The sequence below is a fragment of the Haemorhous mexicanus genome, chromosome 23, assembly GCF_027477595.1.
Source record: "Haemorhous mexicanus isolate bHaeMex1 chromosome 23, bHaeMex1.pri, whole genome shotgun sequence".
NCBI lineage: Eukaryota > Metazoa > Chordata > Aves > Passeriformes > Fringillidae > Haemorhous > Haemorhous mexicanus.
This window is the reverse complement of record NC_082363.1, coordinates 4,064,664-4,091,283: the sequence shown is the minus strand read 5'-3', so window position 1 is coordinate 4,091,283 and position 26,620 is coordinate 4,064,664. Positions and strand designations below refer to the sequence as shown.

The following is a 26,620-nucleotide window of genomic DNA, read 5'->3' as shown; positions in this document are numbered from 1 at the left end:
GAAGCCCCCAGTGAGCATTAGCTGACAGCAGGGATCACCCAGCCCTGCACATGTGCTGGGATAGACCCCAAAATCAGAGCAGCCCCCCAGTCCAGCTCTGTGTAGCTCCCACATCCCACCCCAGCTTGTGACAACCACAGTCTTGAGAAGAGGTTTATTCAGCTGTGAACTTCTGTGCACAGGTTTTACTCTGCTTTTTTTACCAATTCTTACTCTAAGTGTGTGCTGGGAAGATGAACAGTAAATTAAGTACTTGGAATGGAGCTGTAAGGAAAGGAGGGGGTTTGCAGGTGAGAGAAGAAAAAGATGAGGGAGAAAATCAGACTAAATAGTGGATGAAGAGGGAGGTGCTTTGGACTATAGAGATTTTTTATCTGTTAAAATCCAAGAGATGAAACTCTTTGGACCAGCTATTCTGCCAGTAAGCACTGGAGATAAATCAGAACACCGAACACCAGAAAATGAGGTAGGAAATGCTGCAAAAATTCACATTGTCCTGTGACAAGGAGCTCTTGGGAGTCTTTCTCGCCCACTTCAATGAACACAACTCCTCCTGGGACAGCTCAGCCTCTTCCTACACCAGGACTTCCCTTACTTTATTCCCATCTTAGGAAATTCCTACAGAAACCCTCTAAAAACAATCCCAGCCACACCCATGTCTTTGAAAAAGCCCTTTCCCACTGCCTGTGTGTACTTAACCACCACCTTCCCCTGCCCAATTCTTTCACAGGAACTAAAAACTTGCTAAAAAAGAAAAATTAATGATAAATTGACCAAACTTATCATTGGTACTGGGGTGAGGTCCAGACCCCACAGACACGTATGTATCTATATATGTAAAATTTAATTTCCTCAAGGATATTCAGAGGCTCTTATAAAAGTTTAAGTCACATTTGCCAATCTCTGATGCTGGAGGCGACAAAAGAAAAAAGAATCCTAATGAACTTAATTAAATAGCGAGTCCCCTATAGCATACAAACTCCTTTAATTAGTGGCAGTGTTCATGGCCCTTAAAGATTTACAGAAAACACTTAATCATTTGCCAATAAAACAAAGAAAATGCTCTGAAGTACTATTAGAAGCAGGGTAACTCTATCCCAAGGTTGAATATGTTCTGATATACTAATATTTACCAATATTTATGCCAATGTATCAGTATTACAGAAGATTATGAGGTTTAGGTATTGAAAAGCAGATTTTTTACTATTAACCCAACAGGACAATTTACCATTCACTGCATTTCATATTTGAGAGATTTGCTGAAATTAACACACTTTTTTTTGCTCCCCTCTATTACTCTCCCTCCTCCAAGAATGATTAGCTCCTAAGCTTAAAGAAGATTTATCAGTCATTTGAGAACTTCATTCCAAGCCAAATTAATAGGAAATTAATTGAAAAAGGCAGGAGAAAAATAAAAAGTGAGGCAGAAGTGAGCTGTGAGGGCTGGCAGCAGCTCCTGGACCAAGCCCCACTTGCTGCAGCAGCTTAATTTGTCCTTAGCAAACAAGCCCAGCTAATTACTCAGTGGGGGAAAACGAGCCTTTGCAATCCATGGCCAGCCAAGGAGGGATAAAGCAGATTTTCCCTGGCTATCGTGTCCATCTGAGGAGGTGAAATGGCTTTTTCCTTTAATCTGATGATCCAAAGCCAGGTTTCTATATCCCAAACCCCCACAAGTGTCCAAATAAACTCCCCCAGCCCATTGGCACAGCAGACTCTGGACAAACCTCTGACCTCTTCATAAACTCAAGAAAAGAAGCAAGAAATCCTAAACCCAGACCATGAGTGGAAAGTACTTCTCTTACTTGCATTATTAATTTTCCCCTCCCTCCAAAGCACGTGGCAGAAGGAGAGGGGGGACCCAGCAGCCCCCCTTGGACTCGGCAGCTCAGCATCAGCCTTGGCATCAAGGGGTGGGGGAGATGGGTTGGGATGAGCTGGGTGAACCCCCCAGCTCTCACCACCATCCCCACCTGCACCAGGTCACCCTGCCCTGTTGTTATTTGAGCTTCCACCTGCTGCCACTTGATCCTCTCTTGGTCCTTTGGGAGAAGAGTGATGGACACAGATGTAACGGGACCAGCTCTCAGCTGGGCTCCTCCTGCAGCCACAACAATTAAAAATCCACCCCCTCAGCACCTTTTATTCCCAGCTCTATGTCAGCAGCCAAAATCCTGTTGCTCCACTGGGGAGGCACAGCCTTGTCTGGGACAGCAGCAGGGCTGGAACCACCCAGTGATGCCACCAATGGAAGTGTCACCACCCCGTGGCCCCAGTCTGATCTCATCATCCAACAGCTTCCAGCTGGGAATCAGCTCCTGTATCCCAAACCCAGGCATCTCCCCCCAGGATGGGGGCTGCTCTAAATACTGCCTTCCCTCTTTGAGATTAATAGTGTCAGATCAAGGAGATATCAATTACAGAACATCCTGATGTGGAAGGAACCCACAAGGATCACTGATGTCCAACCCCTGGCCCCACCATCCAGACAAAGTTCCCTTGGAGGACATTTGAGCAATAATTAGTGTAACTACCTTGATAATGTGATATTAGATGAAAAACTACTGCTTGAACCATAGAAGCAGCATCTCTGCCCAGTTTCACGCTCCTGGGCTGAGGCAGCAATGCCCAGACACCCACCAGGGCGCTGGAGAAGATGCAGCACACCCTTGAACTCCAAAGAGCAGCTTCTCATGACTCCCACCCACTTCCAAGTCCTTCTCTCACCCCACACAATGTGAATTTTCACGCCAGGAACAGAATCAGAGCTGACTTTCTCACTTCCTGAATCACACACTCATTTTTTAATGCAGGGCAGGGCATCCTTGGGGAGCCTGGCTGGAACCCCAGAGATGCCCTGTGCAACAGGAACGTGCAAACCCATCCTGTCCCATTAACATTTACTTAATTTCTCCTGTTCCTTCCTTGCAGCCATGAAATCCAATATTGTTACCATGACTAACCCATAAAATCAGGATGGCAGTGCTGCTCCTTGCTTTGCAATTAGAGCCATGTGAGGTCCCTGGGGCACCTGTCACCAGCAGGAAGATCTTGCTGCTGAAAACTTCAACATTCCATGGTGTCAGGCAGAGCCAGCACTCCCTCCTGGGGGTGTGGAGGTATGGAGCAGGCAGGAAATTAGAGCCCAATGTCAAATTTCAGGAAAATGTGAGGTGAGGCAATTCTCCATGAGGGAGTTTAGCTGGTAACAGCCAAGGGCTTTGCAAACCTGACCCAGCAGTCAACGAGCTGATCAAGGACCTCTGAAAACTTCAGGTGAGTCTTCAAAGGAGAACAGGTTTTCTGCAGAGATCCTTGTCCTTATAGTGGAGATGGCTTCCTTGGCTGGGTCCATGGCTGGGATATCCATCAGTCAGGATATCCATACATCAGGACATCCATCCAGTGGGACACCCATCTTCTGGGACACCCATCTGCCAGGTCACACATCCTTCTGGGACACCCATCTGATGCAACCCTCATCTTCTGGGTCATCCATCCACTGGGACACCCATTTCTTTGCTACCCAGCCCCTCACTGCAGCAAGGTGAGGGTGCTGTGGATCTCTGTAGGAGGCTTTCCCCAGCTCAAACACTATTCCTGGGGAATCACAGCTTTGAGCTGAAGGTGAGAGAAGGAGAAAACCAGGCTACAACCTATTTATGGAGCAGACACAAAGTTGGTTCATGCCTTTCCAAGCAGCAGGGAAAGCCAGCCTGAGGTTTCCAGGCTGGCATCAAAAAGGAAACAGAAACCAGGTTTGCTCTCGGTGTGATAATCCCGCAGGCAAGCTCCAGCATATTGGATAAACCTTCCCAGAAATGGGGTTTCTGCCATTAGCCCACATGCTTATGGATGTCTCCCAGCCAAGAGGCTCCTGAAGTCCCCCAGGCACTTGGGCACAGTCCCTGCCCACAGCAGGACCAGCAGTAATAAAGCTGTCTGCAACTTCTCCCAGCAGGGATTTCCACACCAGAAATCCAGACCACATCCACACCTTTCCAGCCAGGATGGGGGAAATAATAACTGCACTCATGCTGGAAGCACAATTCAGAGTCCCAGCCGTGGCAGAAGGGGAGAGGGAGGTAGGATGTAGCACGATGGGATTTTAATTGGATGTTAATGGAATAAAAAATGTGCAAGAGATGGAATTAGCCCAGGAAAAAAGTGGAATAAAGACACACAAAGCACATGCTGACAGAAATAAAGGAACTGGTGGAGCAGCTCTTGCAGAGCACCCTGTGCTGGGCCAGATCCCTGCCCCTACCCTGCACAGCAAGGACTTGTTACACAGCACAGGGAAGATGCAGCACAGGCTTATCAGCTTTATCCCTGTGCCAAATGCTGTTGAGAAGGGCTGGAAATGCACCTCTAAAGGGGGACAATGAACCCACCCTCCATGGAGACCATCACAAACCAAACCCTGTGTGGTTGTGCAAAATAAAGGCTCTGAAAAACTGCCAGAGCCCCCAAAAGCAAACCTGACCAGCAAACCCCCTCTGCTTCCCTCTGCAGCATGGCCCAGCAAGCCAAGATCCATCTGAACCAGCTGCACTGCACTTCCAGGCTCAGAGCCAGCCATGATGACAGCTTTCCATATAATTTATCTGCTAATGACATTCCACAGGACCCACCATGGATCGTGGGCTGCTGCAGGCACAGGGATGCTGCAGCCTCTGCTGCTGGGTGTGGGGCAGCCTTGGGTGAGGATGTGGGACTGGGGATGCAGGAATGCAGGCTGGGAGGAGGAGCTGCTCTGGCTGCAGGACACAACTGACACAGATCCCTGAACTACAGGACAGTGTGGCCAAGTTTCCCTGTGCTCCTGGCACAGCCTTATCCCACACTCAGAGCCATGACTTCCCCAGTGTGTCCATCAGCAGCTCCATCTCCCCTGGCAGATCCAGTCACCAGGCACTGGTTTTCCTCCACTTTTGGCTACGTTTCTCTCTGGACAATTTTTCACAGAAAGGAAAAAGGGATTTTTTTCCCCCTCCAGCTGCTGATCTCGTTTTCAAGTTATCCATCTCAGTCACTGCTGCCAAGCCTGCTCTGCTGCCCAGAACCTCCAGCCCTGATCCAGCCTGGACAACTTTCCCAAAACCACAAAAGCTTCTCAATATTGCAGACCAGGGAAGGAACATCAAATGAAAAAAGCTTCTTGCTGTGAGCCCATCCAAGTGCCAACTGAGATTCTCTCTTCCTAGCCACCACACCTGCAGAGAAGTCCTGGAAAACCAAGCTCAGAGGCTTGAATATTGGCAAATAAAAGCCCAATAAACCCCCAACATTATATTCCTTAAACACTCACCATTTTCAAGCCAAACTCACTATTTCTCTGGACTATCCTCCACAGAAGCACATACAGAAGCTTCTGAGATGACTTCTTACTATAATAGTTCTGCTTTTCTGCATTTTGCATTTATCAGCACTTCACCCCTGCCCCATCCACACAGAGCAAATATTCCCTAATTCAGGTTTTTCTCCTCCAATTACAGTTCCATAAACCCAGAGTATTTCCTGCTGCCTGAGGCTGCACTGGTGGTGTGGGGGGAGGCAGCATTTTGGAGGTATTTTGTCTATTGCTGATTTATAGGGACGTTTTTGTACATCAGAGAGTGATAACAAAATTTCCTGAAGTCCTTTCCCCAAATACTGACTGAGCCCAATTCCCTGCGCCTCGGAGCATCTCAGCATCCTGGACAGGGGGAGATGCAGAGGCCCCACAGCTCCCCACGTGCTGCTCAGCCTCTGAGCCTGAAAACTTTTGACAGCTTCTCCTCATAATCCTCAAATATGAGCTGACAAGTGCAAGTTATCCTCGGTATGCTGGGGATTTCAGATGATATTTAGAGCCACGGCGCTGCCAGGGCTTGACGAGTGAGAGCCTTCCCTGCTCAGGATCATCCCCTGGCTCCAGCTAACAAACCATCCTGCCTGGATTTATTGTCAGCTTGGTTTTAGAGCAGAAAAGCTGCAATGTTGTAAATTGCTCCACACACCCCAGCCCCATGTGCCACAAAAGCCCCCAAAGGCAGGCATGAAGGAAGGAGGAGACCCTGAATGTCACCTGGAGGTAACCCCACGTGGACAAGGAAAGCTGCAGTCACCAGGAAACTTACAGCTTCCCTCCTGTAAGTCTGAGGGGCTCAAATCCAACCCAAAGCCCATCACCAGCTGCATTTCAGCTGCTGCCTTGGCTCTACTCTACAGCTGTGGAGGAATTCCTTTGCAGAGCTGCAATCAGCCCTCACATCCCATTTCCCAGCCCACTGCTGCACCCCAGTCCTTCCCAGCTCCACACCAGCCCTTGCTGGAGCACCTGAGGAATGCACTCTGCAGAGCCCAAGTGAAAAGGACAGGTTTTCCTTCCCTCATTAATCAACATTTTGAAAGTTGAGGGTGCTGGGGAGAGGTGCAGTTGAGAGGTGCAGCTCTTTCCTGTGGAAACCCAGGGCACTGGGAATATTTCTGTGTCTGTTCTGGGGTGCCCTGACCCCCAGGGGAGCACTGACTCTGACCCTCATTCATGGAGAAAGTTTCCCAGACTTCAGGATAGACTGGAACCCACAAAAGTGTGAAACAGATTATAGAGAGCAGTGCAGGTGTGTCACTGGGTGAGAAATTGAGGGTTTGGGATTTTTAGGATGTTGTGGATGGAAACAAGGTGGAGGGCACAGGGTGCTGTCCTGGGTTTCTTCTTCATGCTGCTTCTTCCTCCTTCTCCATGGGTTTGGGTGGCATTTTGTAATTGGGCAGAAAAGTCTGCACTGCAGCTCTGTGGGATCAGTTCTTGGGTTAAAAGGGAAAATAATCCAGGTGTCAGCTCTTAATTGGACAGTTTAGTCTCACAAGCCCTTGTACCAAGAGATTGTTGGGCATTTTGTGCCTTGTAATGAAAAGCTGCTGAACTCACAGCAGTGAGACTGTTTGACTGATAAGAAATAATAAACACCTGAGTGTGAGCATGAACTGCTGTCTCAGTGCCTTCAACCCAGACCCAGAGAAACCCACAGCTGGGACCCCCCCACTTACCCTGCAGAGCCTCCTTGGCACGTGCCAGCTCCTGCTCCTTCTGTGCCAGCTGCACCTTCAGCTCTGTGGCCGAGAGCACCTCTGGGGACTTGCTGCCGTGGGTCTCCTCCAGGTCCTTGGTCAGCATTTCCTTCATTTGCCGGAGCAGGTGGACCTCCTCCTGCAGCTGGGCCACCTCCTCCCGCAGCAGCGCTGCAGGAAGAAGGGACACAATGTCAGGAAGTGAGAGCACAGCCCCAAACCCAAACCCAGGGAAACGCTGCGGGGGCGGTGTGGGATCTTCTGAGCCCCCGTCGAAGGGAGGAAATGATCAATCTGACTCCATGTTCTTAGAAGGCTAATTTATTATTTTATGATCTATATTATATTAAAGAATACTAAACTAAACTAAACTATACTTGGGTGCTGGTCGACAGTTGGTTGAACATGAGCCAGCAGAGTGCCCTGGTGGCCAAGAAGGCCGGTGGCTCCTGGCCTGTGTCAGGAATGCTGTGGCCAGCAGGAGCAGGGAGGTCATTCTGCCCCTGTACCTGGCACTGGTGAGGGCACAGCTTGAGTGCTGTGTCCAGTTCTGGCCCCTCAGTTTGGGAAGGACATTGAGATGCTTGAGCACATCCAGAGGAGGCGACGAGGCTGGTGAGGGGCTGGGAGCACAAACCCTGTGAGGAACCACTGAGGGAGCTGCCTGGAGAAAAGGAGGCTCAGAGGTGACTTTATTGCTCTCTACAACTTCCTGAAGGAGGTTGTACACAGGTGGGGTCGGTCTCTTCCATCAGGCAGCACTGACAGAACCAGAGGACACAGCCTCAAGCTATGGCAGGGAAGGGATAGGTTGGATATTAGGAAGAAATTTTTCACCAAAAGAATAATAAAGTCCTGGAATGCTCTTCCCACCCAGGTGGTAGAATCACCATCTCTGGATGTGTTTAAAAAAAGCCTGGACATGGCACTTGGTGCTACAGTCTGGGTGAGGTGTTAGGGCACAGGGTGGACTCAATGACCTTGGAGGTCTCTTCCAACCTCATTATTCTGGGATTCTGTGATTCTGTAAAGAATCCAGAAAGGATACAGACAGAAGGCTAAAAGATAATAATGAAAAACTCCTGACTCTCTGCAGAGCCTCGACACAGCTGGGCTGTAATTGGCCAATTAGTAAAAGCAATTCACATGAAACCAATGAACAATCACCTATTGATAAACAATGTCCAAACCACATTCCAAAGCAGCAAAACACAGGAGAAGCAATGAGATAATATTGTTTTCCCTTTTCTCTGAGGCTTCTCAGCTTCCAGGAGAAGAATCCTGAGCAAGGGGATTTTTCCAGAAAATGTGACAGTGACAGGGTGGGTCCTCCCTGCTGCCAAAACTGCTCTGCCCAGCCCAAACCTGCACCACCTGGGGCTGGAGAAGGAGGAGGATGGATGTGATGGCACTAGGAGGGAGGCAGGGAGCCTTCACTGGGTGATGGGTTTAGCATTAAAAAAATAAAAATAGATGTTAGTACATAATAGTAATAGTAAGAAGAAACCAAGAAGGATTTTCCTATCCAAACCACTCACTGGCAGGGCTGGGGTCCAAGAGAGTCTCCTGAGCTCCCACACATCTCAGCTCTGCCTCCAGCCACCCACATGCTCAGGGCACACTCAACAAAACCACTGTGAGACTGGGAAAGGGAAGATGATGCTTCCATCCACAGCCTCAAATCCTGCATTTTGCAGATTTACACCCAGTGACTGCTCACTCCTCCAAGCAGCTCCACTGCAGGAGCACCCTGGCAGAACCCAGCTGGGATCCCCTCCACAGCAGGCACTGGAGGAAAGCTCCAGCACCTCATTTCCTACAGCTGCACCCACTGTTAAGTGTAAAAAAGTGCTTTTCTGCTATTTCCACATTGCATCCATCATCCTCATCCTGCAAAACACTTTCAGGCTGTGCAGGTGCCACTGCAATCCTTCCTCTGAGTCTGTCTTTGCTTTCCCTCCCCTTTAAAAACAGCTGCAGAAAAGCCCTTTCACATCCCAGATTGGCTTATTGATTTCACAGAATCATGGAATGGTTTGGACTGGAAGGCACCTTGAAGACCCTCCAGTCCCACTCCCTTTCCATTAGACCAGGTTGCTCTAAGTCCAGCCTGGACTTGAACACTTCCAGAGGTGGGACATCCACATCTTTTTGGGTTAGCATCATGGACACGGGGAGAAAAAATGCCCCCATCAGCACACACATCACAGTTACCAGAAAAATGAAACAAAAATCAACCCCAAACGCTTCCTCTCCAAACCACCATGGCTGTGTCCTTTCCCCAGTGCCCCTGAGTAGCAGTGAGCCTGGAGGACATGGAGTGGACATGGAACACAGGGATTTTTCTCCTTGTTCCTCCTCGGAGCCGTTTCCTGTCCGGCCCGGGAGGTGACGCCGGCGGCAGGACAGGGAGAGGCAGCAGGACAGGACAGGGAGAGGCAGCAGGACAGGACAGGGAGAGGCAGCTCCCCCCCGGCAGCTGCGCCAGGAAGGCAGAAAATCTGCTGCACATACTTGAAATGCTTCCCCAATGAAAACTGGCAAGGCCCCATTCTGTAAATTATTTAGCAATAAAGTCACTAATGAGGAACAGCCGAGCTCCGGGCTGGGGGGTTTGGTGCAGCCCAAAGTGATTTCTTGAAATCCGTGCAAAAAGCAAGAACTGGAGGAGGCCAAGGCCAACAGGATCTTCCCCAGGGATGGGAGGAACACAGCGTGTCCCCTGCAGCCTCTGGGAGCCCTGAGAGGATGTGAACATCTCACACATGGTGGAGTATTTTGAGTGCAAACCCCACCAAGCCTTCCCCAGCCACAGAAACCCCCTGCAGCCCCACAAAATACTCCTGGCTGCAACAAATTGGCTTTTTTATCCCCTGATAACTTACTTTCACCTTTCTTAACATGCCACTTTATCAAGGGCTATTGCTGGGAAAAAAATGAACCAGCAGATGAGGATGGAGGCAGGGCAGCTCGCCCGGGGGTTGAGGGATCCCGATGGATTCCTGCAAATTACAGCATTTTGGTGGGAACCAAGAAAATCCCTGCACAGCAGGAAGTGATCTGGGAAAGGGAGAGGGGAAACAAGACCAAGGACAGACAGCCCGGGGGGAATTCTGCAGCAAAGAATTCCAGAGGGGTGTTTGGGCATGGCCCAAGGTGCTGTAAAGCACTGCCCAGTGCAGCTCTCCAAAAATGCACTGATCCCCTCTGCTCACGGTTAGAAACACTGAAAAAAGGGAAAAGCATCTCTCCTCCTAAACAGGCAACCAGGGAATTCCATCCCCACTTAGTACTCAGCTCCTCATCCAGGCAGAAACTGCTGAAGGATTAAAATCTGAGATCTATGAGAAGCTACAGATGTAATCTGGAGAGAAACATGCAGCACCATGCTCCTCACGCTGCTGGCTGCGAGCCAGACCCCATGGAGAACCTGAATTATTGATCAGCCATACATCCAAAATTCTAGCTGTTTTAGACATATAATTTGAGATATATATATATATATATATATATGTAGAAAAAAGGATTATGCTTTGCAATATATAGTTATATTTGCTACATGTACATTATTATATCTATATGGCAAAGCCAAATCCAGTTTAAATATATATATATTTTTTTTTTCCCTGATAACTTATTTTCACCTTTCCTTACATGCCACTTCATCAAGGCTATTCCTGGGAAAAAAATGAACCAGTAGATGAGGATGGAGGCATCCAAATACATCCAAAATTCTTGCTTTTTAGACATTTAAGATAGACATACATATATATATATATATATATATATGTAGAAAAAAGGATTATGCTTTGCAAGATATAGCTATATTTGCTACATATACATTATTATGTATATATGGCAAAGCCAAATCTGGTTTAAAGATATATATATATATATATAAAATGGGAAAGCACAGTCCTTGCAGCCAGGGTTTGATAGGAAAATCCCTCTTTCCAACTCCCTCTCAGGGCTCCTGCCAATGTCCTGGAGTCACAAACTGGTTTGGGTTGGATGGGAGCTTAAACTCATGTTTCATCCCTTCCACGGGCAGGGACACCTTCCACTATGCCAGGATGCTCCAAGCCCTGTCCAGCCAGGCCTTGGACACTTCCAGGGATGGGGCAGCCACAAATTCTCTGGGCACACACCTGTAATGACACTCGTGCACAGGATTTCCATCACTCCAATGCTTCCTCTGGTATTCTGCCCACCAAAATCACACCAATTTTCACCCTCACAGCACTTTCCCCCCCAGCATGGAGCATCTGCTCTCCATCACTCTTCTCCAAGCTTCCATCCCAACCCTCCAGCACCTCCTGCCCATGAGGGTCCTATGGAGAAATCCCTTGTTATTGGCATAATTTGCATTAAGAGACTCAGCTTGAAAGGGAAATTTTAGCTTAATTTTAAAACAGGGGGGAGAAAACCCCTGCTGCTGTGCCAGGTTAAAGTACCTAAATAAACAACCCAAAACGTGCAGGCAGCTCTTAGAGACAGTTACAGAAAAGTTCCAGAAGCTGGGAAAATGGGGTCAATTATTCAGGAACCTCATTTCAGCCTCTGCTTCTCCCACATCCAGATGGCTGAGGGAGGGTTTCCATGTGACTCCTATCAGCTGGATGGAGCTGTGCCTCTACTTGAAGTTGCAAAGGAGTTTGCAGTGAGCATCAGCCCTCTCCAGCAGGGACCAGGCTCAGTGTCCCTCACAAGGGACTCCACACACCCCCCAGCATGATGCAAAAGCAGTCAGGAGAAGAGAACATTTTCAAAGGCTTTTTTTTGTTGCAAGTGTCACTATATCAGGGTGCAAAGTTGAATCTGTCATTAGGAATCACCTCCTAAATGCAACAACCTCAATGTGAAAAGCTTCCCCAGCACTTTTCCCCCAATATTTTTGTCCCTTTTAGATTTTCCCTCCTCTTTTTAACCTTTTTTTGGGGGGGAAAGGAGGGGAATTGGGTGCTTTCTGTAATTCCTGACTACCCAGAGGAGAAGGAGATATTGCCTTGCATGAACTCCATCACTCATTCCAAGCCCTTCCAAACCTGCTGCAAGTGGGCAGAGATGAAATTAATGCAATTTAAACATTTCCCAGACCAACTGATGAAAACTACCATTCCCACTGAAATAACTGGCTGTTAATTATATTTTAGTTGATCACATTAAACTTCCATGACACTGCTGGATTCTGCATCCTTTATGCTTCAACCACTGATGGGTGTTAACAGACAATGCCAATGAGATTTTTTCTTTTTTTAATTGTGGTGAACATCTCTAGACAGCATTTTGGGGCTGAAGTTTCCACTCCTGCTCCTGCAAATCCCATCCTGGACTCCTCTGGGCAGCAGACCAACCCTCCATGCAGCAGCAAAGCCTTTTACTGGCCTTGGAACAGGCATCACTTTAAAGACATCCATTTAAAAGCCTTTTTTTTCCATGTAACTCAGCTGACACGATTGCTGTACACGCATTTCTGCCTTTGGAGGGGACATATTAAAAATGGATGCAGAACAAACGGTGAGGCTCCTGTGGGTGAATCAGTGTCTCAGGTGAAAGCTGCATTTTGTGCTGCTTTGGTGAGTTTGATGGTGAGATGGTTTTTGCTTTGCTGGGCACAAGTCAAGGGTGTGTTTTTATCCAGAACATCAGCAGGATAAATATACACATACACACACTTCTGTCCTAGGATGAGAAATGCAAGGGTCATAAAGAACCTTACTAGAAAAAAGTAAAGATTGAAGACTCAGGGATGAGCTGAGTTTCTATTTTAAAGAGCATCTCATCCCCTCTGATTTTTAAGTAGCTTCTCAGCTTGGGACCCCCTTCTTGCAAAGATGCAGAAATCTGGAGAGGAACTTCTGACAAGGATCTTGAAGTGACAGGCCAAGGGGGAATGACTTCCCACGGACAGAGGGCACAGTTAGATGGGATATTAGAAATTCTTCCCTGTGAGGGTGGGGAGGCCCTGTGCCCAGCAGAGAAGCTGTGACTGTCCCATCCCCAGAAGTGTTTGATGCCAGGCTGGACAGGGCTTGGAGCAACCTGGGATAGTGGAAGGTGTCCCTGCCATGGCAGGGGGGAGATGAGATGGACTTTAAGGTCCCTCCAACCCAAACCATTTGTAAGAGGACCCAGCTACTGCCACTGCCCAGGACTTGCTGGGGCAAAGCCAATACATCCAACCTCTCCCACTGGCACCTGGGCACCACGCTGGACTCACAGTGGCTCAAAACGAGCCCCCTCCACCCCACAGCATCATCTACTCAAGGGGATAAGCACAAGGGCCTGACTTTTGTAAATCAGCACTTCAGCCCAGCCTGCTGTGCACATCCCTCAGTACACAGTCTCTGCAGCACCACGGCACTCCATGACCCCAGAGGAGCTGTCAACACCCAGTGCTCCCTCCCAGGTGGGTACCAGGGTGCTCAGCGGAGCCTCTTGGATTAAGAAAATGAATTCTGGCTTTGCACACCTATCTCTTACTTTTAAAAAAGCTTTTATTTCCACCCTGTGCTCCTGCTGCAACGCTACGCGTGAGCTGTCATACCTGGCCACAGATAATCCGTAGGAATTTCAGGGTAAAGCTTTCACCCAGTGAGAGCAAATCCTTGCAAACACCGCTTCTGACCATTCCCTGAGTTAGACACCAGCTTGGCCTCGGTGCCCACAGGGTCACAGCTCTGGGACAGGACCCCCAGCCACACACACTGACCCATGCCCCATCACCCAGCTGGGGCACGATGTCCTTTCCAAGTTACCCCCATGTCCTGGCATTCCCCACCTGGAAAATAAGGATTATTTCCACCACGCAGTGTCCCAGGCTCTGCTCTGCCCTGGCCACATGCTGGTGGGCGTCTCACAGGGGATGTAAGTAAATACAACCCCATCTAAACCCCTGTGCACGCCGGCGGGAGGGTGAGCAGAGCGGCTTGGGGGCCAGGCCGGGGGCTGTGGAGGCTCCCACGGCAGAAAGCCACGGGCTGTGGGCTGCGACCCCCGCGGCAGCCCCGGAGCCGGCTCCGAGCCCTGCAGCCCCTCCGGGAGACAGGCGGGACTGCGGGGGGCACCGGGGGCCGCCCTCCCAGCACCGCGGGAGCCCCTGGCTGGCCCGGCCGTGGGGACAGCACGGCCACCACCGCCACCCTCCCCGCGGCCCCGGCGGCTCCCGGCGTTGTTTCGTTTCTGCCAGGAGGAAGCGAGCTGCAAGCACAAAGCCGGCCAGGGGAAGCCGTGCACGCCGGGCTGCGAGCGCTCCCGGGGAGCCCCGGGCACCCCCTTACCTGCGTGGGCTGAGCGGGGGCACAGCGCCCTGCCCGCGGCATCGCCCGCGGCCGCCCCTCGCCGTGCCCGGCCAGCCGGACAATGGGCCGGGCGCGGAGCGGAGCCGGGCCGGCAGCGGCACGTCCCCGCCGAGCTCTCCTCCTGCTCCGACTGCATGGCGGGGCACGGCGGGCCCGGGGCCGCGGGGGGGTCCCCGGTGGGCGGCTCCTCGCCGGTACCGCGCGGAAGTGCGGCCGGCGCTACCTGCGCCGGGAATTTGACCCCTCGCCGGTCGCTTGATGTCACGGCTCGGAGGAGTGGCTCTGCCCCGCACAGCCCCGGCTGCGCGGGACGGGGGCCCCACAAGTCTCCCGGAGCCCCGGGGCCGCGCAGGAACCCGCGGCCGGCCGGCGGCGGAAATGATTCCCGGCTGGAATCATCCATCGCTCCCGCCGCTGCCACCCACCGAGCGGCCAGAGCCATGTCCCCGAGGCTCTGTCGCCTCCGCTGCTCGCGATACTCGGCCGGCGCCGGCAGCACGGGGGGAAACTGAGGCAGGAGGCTGGCGAGGCAGCCCCGGGGCTCGGGCCGGCTCGTCCTCGCAAGGCAAACACGTGCAGGGCTTTTTCTCGCAATGCAGTTGTTACTTATTTTATGCGGGATGGCGTGAGCAGAGACAAAGCAAAACCCGTTCAGAATGCCGAGACCACCTGCCTTTCCGTGAGAAAAGCCACATAAAAATACAGCAAAACAACTGAACTCTCTGAAATCCAGCACGCTGGTATAGCTTTTCCATAGATTCATCAAGGTTTGATGAAAGACTTGAAAAGTCTTCCAAGATCAAGTCCAACTCTTAACCAAATAGCCCCACGGCCACTAAACCATATGGCACAGTGTCTCATCTGCTTGTTTTTTGAACACTCTAGGGATGACAACTCACCACTTCCCCTGAGGAGCCGGGTCCAGTGCTTGACCACTACTTCAGTGAGGAAATTTTACCTAATACAAATATTTTTGTTCCCTGTGGTACACGGTGCACTGTTACCTGCCCTCACCCTGCTCCCTGGCCTGTCTATTTCCAAGCCCCCCACAGACCTGCTTTTTACATTTTTTTGCCTGCCATAGCGATGAAGAACTGGGCAGAAGCCCTTTGGGTTTATGACTTTTTGCCTGTCTCTACACTGTTAACCTCACCAGATGAGCCCTGCCCGGCCAGCTGCCGGCTCGGGGATGCTCCGGAGGCAGCCCCAGCACACTGCAAACACACACCTCTTGCTCTGCCCAGGAAAGCTCATAAAACACAAAACCCCCACCACATTCCACTTTACAACAGCTCCGAGCCTCTGCCGGCCACAGCTCCCCAACCCTACAGCAGCAGTATCTCAGGCATGGGGAAACTGAGGCACACCCCGTGTCCATAGGCTTTGACGTTTTGGGGAAGTGGGTGACAATACGACTGTGGGAGGAGTGAGCTGTCCTGGCTCGGAAGGAATGCACCCATGGCCACCTTGTACACAAAGGTCAATAAACCAGGTTGTCACCCACCCCGTGACACCCTCGTGTCCTCCAGATAAACCAGGTTGTCACCCACCCTGTGACCCTCCTGCCCTCCCGGCGCGGGCATTGCCCCTTCCCTACCCTGCTGCTTCCTCGCCAGAAGCTCGGGAAGGGGAAGGGGAAGGGGAAGGGGAAGGGGAAGGGGAAGGGGAAGGGGAAGGGGAAGGAGAAGGAGAAGGAGAGGAAGGAAAAGGGGAAGGGAGTTGGTTTTGTTGTGCAACGAGCGCTGGCTCTCATTGCATCAAACCCAGTGCATGAACAGGCTGGCACTGCCACATGGCCGGGCACGGCTCTGCGGTGTCCCAGCTCCTGCCATCACCCACCTCAGCTCCGGGAAGCCCAGGGAAGCTCTGCGTCACCTCCCTCCCATGGCAGCCTGTTTGCACAACTCCTCTCCCCGGGATCAAGTCGGAGCCCGTCCGTGCCCGCTCGGCTCCCGGTGCTGCGGGAGCGCTGCCACGGCCGGAGCCGCCCCACGCGAGCCGGGATCACCGCGGCACCTGCGGCTTCAGCCCTGCTCGCTGCGCAATCGCAGAGCAAAGGTGGCCGTGTGACCTGCCACGGCTCGGCAAGGTGCTGAGTTCAGCGCCCCGAGAAGCAGAGGGAGGAGGTTCTGCACGTCACGGGCATTGCACAAGCCCGAAGCTCCCCGAGAGCTCCCCGAGAGCCTCTCCCTGGCAGAGGAGGCCGGGGAGCGAGCGGGGCTGGGCTCGGAGCTGCCTTCTGCTGACTAATGGTGGCCCGGCAGCGTTACTCACACCCAGCACCCGGCCGTGCTGAGACACTGCTGCTCTTTCACCCAGCCACGGACCCGCGAGGATTCCCCTGGCCCTTCCTTTGCGATTAATAATCCCTTTGGAAGAATGGAAAAACGGTGCTGCTGAAGTCCGAGATGGATCACGCCTCGCTGGGTTTGTGTGGTGCCACCGGGCTCTGAGTGTGTCCCTGTGACAGGCAGCAGTCACCTCTGGCTGGGGTTAAATTGGGGGTGGTCTTGGTCTCCTCTCCTTGCTCTGGATCAACCATTGCTGTGTGGCCAGTGGTGGTCCCTGCCCTCAGCCAGGCAGAAGCTGGGGCCAGGGAGGTGTTTCTGTTCCTGGAGTCACTCCCTGTGGATCCTGGCTGCTGCTGGAAAGGGACAAGTGCTGGTGTCAGTGCAGATGGGTCTGGCCCTTCTTGCCAAATTGGCCAGCCTCCTTCAGCCCTCCCTAGCCGAGACCCTTCCTCAGGGGCAGGAGAGACCCTTCCCACCCAAGCCTGGCTCTGAAGGTCTCTGCAGGCTGATCCAAACTTGACAACCCCCACCAGTGGACAAACCTGTATCGTGTGTCCCATCTCCAGCTTCCTGGGCTTGCAGGTCTCACCAGGGTTATGGTTCTGAAGCAAGCAAGCTACAGGTGGTCACCACCAAAAATTGTCCCAGCTCTGCCAAAAACCCCAACCACCACCTCCAAGGGCAGGGCCCACCAGAGACTGGCAACAGAGAGTCAAGTTGGGGTCAAAAAGTTGTCCAGCCCTGGCACAGGCTGCCCAGGGCAGTGGTGGAGTCCCCAGTCCTGGAGAGATTTAACAGACACGTGGATGTGGCACCTGGGGACATGGCTTAGTGGTGGCCCTGGCAGAGTTGGTTGGACTGGATGATCTTAGAGGGCTTTTGCAACCTTGATGATCTTGTGATTGTGTGAAAAGGCAACTCAGCTTCAGCACTGCTGCTCCAAAGGGAACAGCTCTCCCTCCCTGCAGCACGGAAGAGGAGCTGGTGGCTGATCAAATGCAGCCTGAGCATCTGGCCGTGTGTGCTGTGTGTCACTGCCCTGGAGGCACCAGCACCTGCAGCCACTGCTGAGTGACCTCAGCCCTGCTGGAGAATCCCTGCAGGAGGCCAGCCATGCATCCCTGCACCTTCAGAGCCACATCTGACCTGGAGGACAGAGCTGTCCACAAAAACCACCAGAACAGAAAAATCTGGAGACCTCATACAAGGTTTCCTGCTTCCAGGAAAACTTACTAAAACTTCCCTCCCACGGCCATGGAAACCCCCCTCTCCATCCCCCTCTTCTGCAAAATAAAGATAACACAGTGAGGACATGTTTCAAAACAGAGCTGATTTCTTTTTTCCCCCTGCTTTTTCTTTCAAGGAAAAACTTCTCTCAAAAATGACAGATTTTTGTCAAACACTTCACTCATGACAAATTGGCATTGTCATGGAGGAGAGCGCTCGGCTGGGAGTTTCAGAGGCACTTTGGGAACCTCCATCTGCTCCTCCTGAGCTAAAATCCGACGGTGCTGAGGTTGGAGAACGTAATGTGTGAGGCAAGGATTAATTAACATCGATCTGGCTCCAAAACCAGAGGCACTGAGAGTAATTTTCATTGAGGAACTTGGCACCATTTAGCACCTCCTCCTCCTCCAGTGCTGTCGGAGTATTTTAAGCTCCTGAAAATCACACGTGCATCACCAAGAGTTTTTGCAGTTATTAATGAAAGCCTCAATAGAGAGAAAAATCTGAATTTTTTGGTGAGCTCCCTATCCAGGCCATACACAGCATTTCCCCCTTTAAAACAGCACTGCAAAAGCTGTTTTAAAGAGGCAAAAAAGCAACAGGGAAAGGGCAAACATTATCATGGTGGTTCCAATCTCATTTGGTACAACTTCCTGAGCACATCACAGTTACTTCTATTGTGTTTTTTAATTTTATCACGAGGATTATATTTATCATCACAGACATTTTATGCCTAACTTCTGGGCTCTTTACAATATTTTCATTCAAATGCTAAAAGGCTGTAATGAGTCTAAGATAATGGCCTGCAAATATAAATGACACAGATCAGAATAGGGGGAAATTGGTTAAAAAGGAAAACAAATAGAAATTATCCATCCTAATTTGCATTCAGAGACAGTAACTGGGGGGAAAAAAATCGATGTATTATGGGGAGGGAGGTTTCACCTGAACCCAACAGAACCTGCTGTGCTTCTGCAACATCTGGATCCAGCTGCAAATGTCAGTGACTCCTCCCTGCCCTCCCCAGCTTCATCAGTGCTAACGAGGAGGGATGGCACAGAGGGCTGCAGGTTTGTGGCCCTGCAGGGACAGGGTGGGCATGGATCAGCAAAACCTGAGTTCCCCGAGAGCTCTGCACCGCTGAACCCCACCAGAATCAATATTTTCCTTTTTAAAACAATGCTGGGGGGAAAAGCACATCTCATATAGATTCAGTGTTATTCTGGGTTTTACATTATTCATTGAACCTCATCCCATGTCATGCTGCAGTGAATATATTACCATATATGATGATACAGAAATTACATGACTCCTGCAAACACCCGATAAAGTGTCAGGCTGGGCTGCTAAAGGAGCTGCAATTGCTCATTAGCAACGTGTAATTACACTGCCACACGGTGGGGTTGAGCCAGTGCCAGTACAGGGAGAGAGGAGGAAAATAGTAATAATAATAATAATAATAATAATAATAATAATAATAATAATAATAGCAGCAAAATATTCATAAATCAGGAAACAACAAACCCCAGAACTGCATGGCGGGTCTCAAACTTCAGGAAATATTTTCTTGTTGAAGCCTAATAATAATAATAATAATAACAATAATAATAATAATAATAATAATAAATAATCATAAATCAGGAAATAGCAAGCCCCAGAGCTGCGTGGTGGGTCTCAAATTTCAGGAAACATTTTCTTGTTGAAAATATTTATCCCCCCCTCAGCACATCCAGGAATGTCACTGCAAGGGCCAGCGTGTCCCCAGAGCCTCCCAGCTCAGCCCAGCTCTGCAGGGATCATGGGGGCACTTGGAGGGAACAGGCTGCATGCAGAGAAATATCAGGGAAAATGGGAAGTCTACTGGGACAGCTTAATGATTTATCCCTGTGTATAAACGTGCTGCTGTTTCTAAAAATGGCTTTGCAGCCTCAATGCCACCTGTGGTTCGAATGGGGATGAAGGTGGACAGCTCCACTCTGATATTGGCCACTATCTTTAAAACCAGCTATTATTGCCTTTTAAAAATTTTTTTAAGCTGCCCTGGAGCTTCCACAGAGTTTCTAATGCTCTGTCTTCATCAACCACTCCACCTACATATATATATATATATATATAAATTAAAAAATGTATATTAGGGAATTCAGCATAGAAAACAGGTTTTTGTGACACCCACACGACCTGCTGCATTCATCAACACAACCAAAACTTACCCAAACCCCATTTCTTTACACCCAAAACCTGACTCTCACTTGGCACAAGGCTTGTGCACGTGCACAGCCCAATTTTTGGTTTCTTGCAGGAATTGCAAAGACCCAAAAAAAAGTGGGAATAAAGCCTGGCTGGGGTGGCTGGGATTTGTGAGGCAGGTTAGGAAAGCCCAAGGGGCTGCATGGATCAATGACCTCTGAGCCTGGACATATCCCATTCCCCTCCTGTCACTGTATGTATCAACAGAATATTTATAAATCAATTGAAAGCAATTAATCAGCTGGAGAAAGATAAGGGATAATGAAGAAAAGAGATTAGCTGGCAATGCACAAACAGGGCTCCTCTGGGGAGGAACTGCTGTGGTTGGAAGCCTCCTCTGCAAAGCCTATTAGCTCCACTTAAAAAAGAAATTTAAAAGAGGCAACCTGAATAATTAAAAGGAAGAGTTAATGGTTCATGCTAACAGCTTCTAAAAACCTGCAGCAGTGTTTGTTAACCAGGGGACCTGCAGATAAACCCCTGCTCCAGGGCTGCATCCCCTGGCAGGGGGCAGCCAGGGAGGCTCACCTGGACAGGGCCACCATCCTGCTGGGCTCACCTGAGTGACCAACCCTCAGAGCTGAGCTACAAACCACAACAGAGAAATGACTCCAGGATGGGAGGGGAAAATCCCAGTATTGCCCACCCAGTGTATCCCATGGCTGCCTTCCAATCACCAACCTGCTCCTTGTTGGCTAAGCCAGGAATAAATATATTGCTGGGTTGGTTGCCAGCTGAAAAATTAACCTCTGGGCAGGGCAGTCACCATTTCTGCCACTTTCTGTAAGTTTTCCTACTGGTTTTTCCACTCTAATCCTTCCACACCAAACTCTGGGGAGGGGCAGGACCAGCAGCATTTTCCTTGGCTGTACTGCTGCCAATAATCATTTATTTCACAGCCAGAAGATGCCAACACCAGGGCTGGGCTTAATCCAGTCCACACCACCATGATGGTGCCACTAAGAACTGGGTGCTTTTGGCCAAAACAACTTCTGAAGCTGCCACTTAATTTTTGAGGAGAATCCAAAAATGCACCATCCCCCCCCAGCTGTGACATCCTGGGGGTGTCTGTGAGGAGCTTTCCCAAATTTATGGGGAAATTGGCAGCCTCTTCCAGTGCTGTGGGATCCCACCTGAGAGCTGGCATCTTCATCAGGAAGCCCCACCAATTCAGAGGACTAAACCCAGCATTTCAGTGCAATTCTTGCCTTTTTCAAGTAGTACTCAACAAAATTGCCAGGTCAGAGCTGGAGCTCATGGGGTTTTTTTCATAGGAGGAGGGTAAATATCTCCCCACCTTCCTCACCAACCTGCAAGGCAGCAATTTCACCTTCAAGGTAGAGCTCAGACTCATTTAGCAACAGCCCTTATCTACAGGTTAGGGCCAGAGTAATTCCACTGGGAACAAGATATAACAGATAAAAATAACTGCACTGCAGCACAGACAGGGATGGCAGGAGCAGCTTCCTCCCTGCCCATCCATTCCATGGAAAACTCCCCCAGTTCTGGTGCTTGGGGGGGCTGATGCTGATTTAACAGGTGTGAATCCACAGGCTGAGCCCAGTGCATCCTGCTCCCACTCCACTGCCCTCCACCCTCCAGACCCAGAGCCCTGTCTCAAAAACCTTATTTTTCCCCTCTTATTGTTAATATTAAAAAAAAAAAAAAAAAAATAAACTTGAAGGTTTTTCCAAGTGCCTGAGCATAAGAGAGATAATTAATATTTTACTTACCTATTATGCACCACTTAATGAACTTCTAATTTATGCTTATTAAAACTTTTCACTGCAAAGTTTGTTCTACCCTACCAGGAGGTTCAGGACACACCTGGAGGTTTTAAACCACTGTTTTTCCACCAAAGTGTTACTACCACGCTAAATTTCACAGCACACCTGGCTGTGATGAAATAAATATACCCATGCCTATAAAATCCGAGTGCTTTGGGTTGGAAGGGACCTTAAAGCCCATCCAGTTCCACCCCTGCCATGGCAGGGACACCTTCCACCATCCCAGGTGGGCAAAAACCCCAAACTGACCCCAAATCAGTACTGGAAATGAGGTTTTTTCAGTCTGAAAATGAGGAGGCAAATGCCAACCAGTACCAAAAATATCTCATTTTTCTGAATACCCACAGTATTGCTGGATGGCAGTGTGGCAGTGGGGGGTGTAATGCTGCCCCATCTATTTTACACACATTCCCAAAGGCAGGAAAAGCCATTTAAAGCTGAGAGGGCTGCACTGGGTGCCTGCCTGGAATTAAACACCACACCAGGCAGCAAAGTTAATAAAAGTGACAGCCTTTTATTCATCTTGGCTTGTGCTGCAGTGCTGGGAGGCAGCAGGGAGCTGCTCCTATGGAGTTATCAGGGCACTGCACCAGGCAAACCTGGGGCTGGGAGAATAGAATAAATTGTTGAAAAATTATTTAATTTAAAGGTTTACTATTATTATTATTATTATTATTATTATTATTAATATTAATATTAATATTCCCAGGCTAGGTAATGATTGCATTTGGATTCTTCTTTTCTTCTCTTCCCAAACTTTATTTTTTCACTCAGACTCATGAAATTCTCACAAATAAATTCCCATGACCAGTAGAGAAATGGCTCTTGCATCTCCCCCCATGTGCTGCACAAGGCTCAGCAAGCAAAGCTGACAGCAGGAGCCCTGATCCCTTCCACATGTACTTCATAACCCAAACCATGATTTTCAAACAGCCAGAGCTAGAAAATGAAAATAAGCCATACATGATCCTAAGAGACAGGTAGCCAAGAAGCAATTGTATTAACTCAAAGCTAAATATGATCAAGAGCAATAATTCAAGGATGGGTTTTCAATGTGGTACTTGAGGAAGACAAAAAAGATGTTATTTCCTGCTATTTATTCACATAAAGGTTCTGCAGTCATCCACCTTTTCTACACTGCCCTCACAGGACCTCTCCCAAGCTGTGCCCAGCACTGGGCATTTTCCCAGAATAAACATTGTTGTACTGAATAAATGAGGCCAATAATAACAAAAAAATACCCAAAGCAATGGGGGGATTTGGAGGAGATAAAAAGAGCCACAGGCAAATGCAATTCTTTCTCCTTAGTGCAAGCAGCAGTGTGTGGGACTAGGATGGGAGAAGGGGCACCCAAAGGACTGCAGGATTAGGTTTATAACTGGGAAAATTAGAGAAATAAATGATCATTCAAACACCAGACACAAAAACACCCACTAAAAAAAATATTAAAGAAATAACTGATCATTCACAGTCCAAACCCTCCCACCCTGCTGAGCACACTCAAAACATTTCAAAAACTCAAAATTCTTCAAGACTCTTTTTAACTAGGTAAAACAGGGGTTTTAAATAAATAACCCAGCTGTTTTGTGCAGGGACAGGATGCTGGCCAAGTCCCCTCTCTCAGGGGCTGCCTGTGAGATTAGAAGACAAACTATCTAAAATTCAGGCTGGGGGAAAGGGTCTCCATTTCAGTATTTCTAAATAGAAAAGTCTCAGCAACGCCTTAAATAATTCAGAATCTTTAGGAGAGGCACAGCACAGCCCCATGTTGAGTCACTTTTGGTAACTGCTCTTTTCACCAATTTCCCCCCAGCCACACCACAAAAATGATGGAAAAAATCCCTTTATTTTCTTAAGGGAGATTCACCCTCGCACCACAGTCCCCACAGGAGTACAAATATTTGATGCAATCAGAAAGAAAACAAAACAGTCCCAAAATGACAACTGAGAGGGAAACAATCTGGGAAGTTTTAACCTTCAAAATCTGTCTCTTAATTCTGGTTGGGATTTCTGCAGGCGAGGGAGGAGGAAAAAACACAGAGTGGTGTCAGCTCCTGAAATGGGATTTTAGGAGAACATGACTAGGCCAGAGTTAATGCTATTAAAATTCAAAGTGCAAAGAGAGCTGATAATCCCAGCTGGTTCCTGGGACAAGAATCTGCAGCACACAGAGATTTGGTGCTGCTGGCTGATATTGATTTGATTTTATTGTATTGGAAGGGGAAAAAAAAGGGAGAAGGATCAAGAAGGAAAACCTGAGCTCTTCAGCAGCATCAGCCCAGCTCTCAACACCCACAGCTCAGCAAGGGAAAGGAAACTGCTGGCAAACTGAACTGAAAAACGTAGAGAAAGCAGAGATTTGGAGAGAAAAGGATCCCCTGGGCTGTGAGAGCTGCCCAGGCATGGATGTGTGTCTGGGAGAGCTGTGCAGCAGCACCGTGGCCCAGCCTGGAGCAGGCACAGGGCAGGGAGGAGGGGATGCAGCTGCAGAGCAGCCCCAGAGCACCCACAGCAAGGCAGGGCCCATGAACACAAAATCCTCCCTCAGACCTGCAGCACTGCCCTGGAGCTTTGGAGAGCTGAAATCCCAAACTTGATCATGAGCCTGTGCACCTTCATTTCCTGCACACTTCAGCCAGGCTCTGCATCTGCAGGAGCCACTGAGGGACCACTTAAGAGGAAACAAGTGGAAATGCAGCCACTGTATTTATACACACAGAGTATTCTGATTTTTAATTTTTTTTTTTTAAGCACACAGTCAAATGCTGCCTTGATTTTGTACCAATTAATCCTACAGCCAGAGATTTTCTTCTGTTCTTCAGCCACTTGCAAAATCCTCCCAAAAGATTGCTGGGGGTTATAGAGGAATTATGTTGGTTAGTGAGCCAGTTATTATCCCTCTGATAAGAGGAGCTGATCTGGGCAGAGAGGCATTGGCTCCACACTATTTGCAAGGAAAAATTAAAGCAGAGATAGTGGCAGGTTTGCTCAGCTCCTGCCTTATCTCCAAAGCGTGGCAGAGATATTATTTGATCCAGTTCTGGCCGGGGAAGGGAAGCAGGGCTCCAGGGGAATTCAGCAAAGGCAGTTTTTCCAGGCATTGGCAGCTCTAACTCTGCAGAGAAAATCAAAATACAGCAGCAGAGACATCCAGGGGAGCCTGAATTCTGGGAGTTTTGGGAACAGACACCTGGAAATTGGGTGTGCTGGGACTCAGGTGTATTACATGGTGAAAGGCACCCATAAACCTGCAAGGTGTCATAAATTCCTTCCTGGGTGGATGCAATCCAGCTGGGCAGGCTGAAAGCAGCCCTGAGGGGAGGCTGCACACCCAGGAGGGCTGGGAGCACCAGCTGCCCTCCAGGGAAATCCTTCCAGCATGCCAAGCAGCATCTCCAGAGAAAATGTGTCCAAAAGGAACTCTCCTCTGCCTCCAGAGCCAGAACTGGGGCAGCACTGGATGCTCTCTGTGCTGCTCTGCACCTTGGTCCAGCTGGGAACCACTGGGAAATGATTTGCAGCTGAGGAAAGTTTTTTTTCAAAGTTTTATAAGATTTTATTTTTGGATTTGGGGTCACCAACCAAGCTCCCTGAGGTATTCTCTGCCCTGAGCCTGGCTGGGAGAGGGCAGCACCACACAAAGCTCTCCTCAGCTCTGAGATGGGGATGGGCAGCACAAGGAGGTTTGTCCCAAAGCCAGCTTTTCTCTGGGAATTGCAGGCTTGGGAGCAGGTTCCTCTCCACCCTCCTGAGGAGCTGGCATGATTTGGGCTCAGTTAATGCCACCAGGTCCCTTTTAGACCTTCAAGGGGGTTTCTAAGCCTTCACCACTCTGCAGCAGCAGCACAAGGAGATTTACATGCAGGAATCTCCCTCCAAATGTACTCCAGGGAGGAAAAGGATATCCTTGGGAAGATAGCAGTATTTTAAGGGCTGGGTTTTTAATTTTAGGACATATTTTAATCCAAAATATCTGGACCCAAGGAGCAGACAAATGGCATTTGCTCCAGCCACTTCTCATGGTCTCTGCCATCTCAGCAGAGGAAGGGAAGAGAAGCAGATCAAAAGAGCCATGTGGGGAAAATAATGAGTTTGGATTGTACTGGTGGCACAAGGTACAGCACAGAGTGAGGCAGCAGCAGAGAAATCCATACCTGAGACTGAGTTGCTTTTACCTCCAACTGGGCTTTTGAGTACACCAGGTATTTGAGGAAAGATGCAGGTAAACCCAGAGCAACTGCACACCTGTTGCAAATGTGAATGAAACCCCAATTTTCAGATAACCCAGGAGGTTTTTTTAGGGAGCAGTAACAGTGCTGCCCTGATGGAGCAGGAATGGGGCACAGAGGTGACCCAGGGAGCACCCAGGGTGGGACTGGGGTGATGGAGGAAGCAAACCCACCAGGGAAGATGGGCTGATGGCTCTGCAAGCTCTGCCAGAATATTTTAGGGAGCAGCTGTGCCTTACCAAAACCCTGGAGAACCATCCCAGCTCCCAGCCTGAATCCCAACCCTCTGCACAGGGCAGTTCCCAGGCCAGGTAATTGCCACAAAACCTTCCACAGCAATTGCTGAAGGGTCACTAGGACAAACCAAATGAGAGGATAAATTCTCCTGAACACATCCTTTTAACAATTACAGCCCTTTATACTCTGCAACATCCAGCAGGGGAGGGACAAGGGAGGCTGCCAAGGTTGACCACGGGGATGCT

At 49.5% G+C, this 26,620-nt stretch overlaps 1 protein-coding gene across 3 annotated transcripts in view; it reads right to left on the bottom strand.

Annotated features, from left to right (window-relative positions):
* Window positions 1-26,620, bottom strand: part of LOC132337693 (kazrin) — a 92,418-nt gene that overhangs the window by 6,577 nt on the left and 59,221 nt on the right. Inside the window, exons 1-2 of one of the 3 annotated variants that reach the window (XM_059866480.1) lie at window positions 16,197-16,465; window positions 7,036-7,227 (exon numbers count right to left, since the gene is read on the bottom strand). In XM_059866480.1, the coding sequence (XP_059722463.1) occupies window positions 7,036-7,171 (136 nt within the window). In that variant the 5' untranslated portion in view covers window positions 7,172-7,227; window positions 16,197-16,465. Of the gene's footprint in view, window positions 1-7,035; window positions 7,228-14,336; window positions 14,484-16,196; window positions 16,466-26,620 lie in introns of those variants that run through there. The other 2 variants (XM_059866478.1, XM_059866479.1) reach the window with 2 other exon arrangements.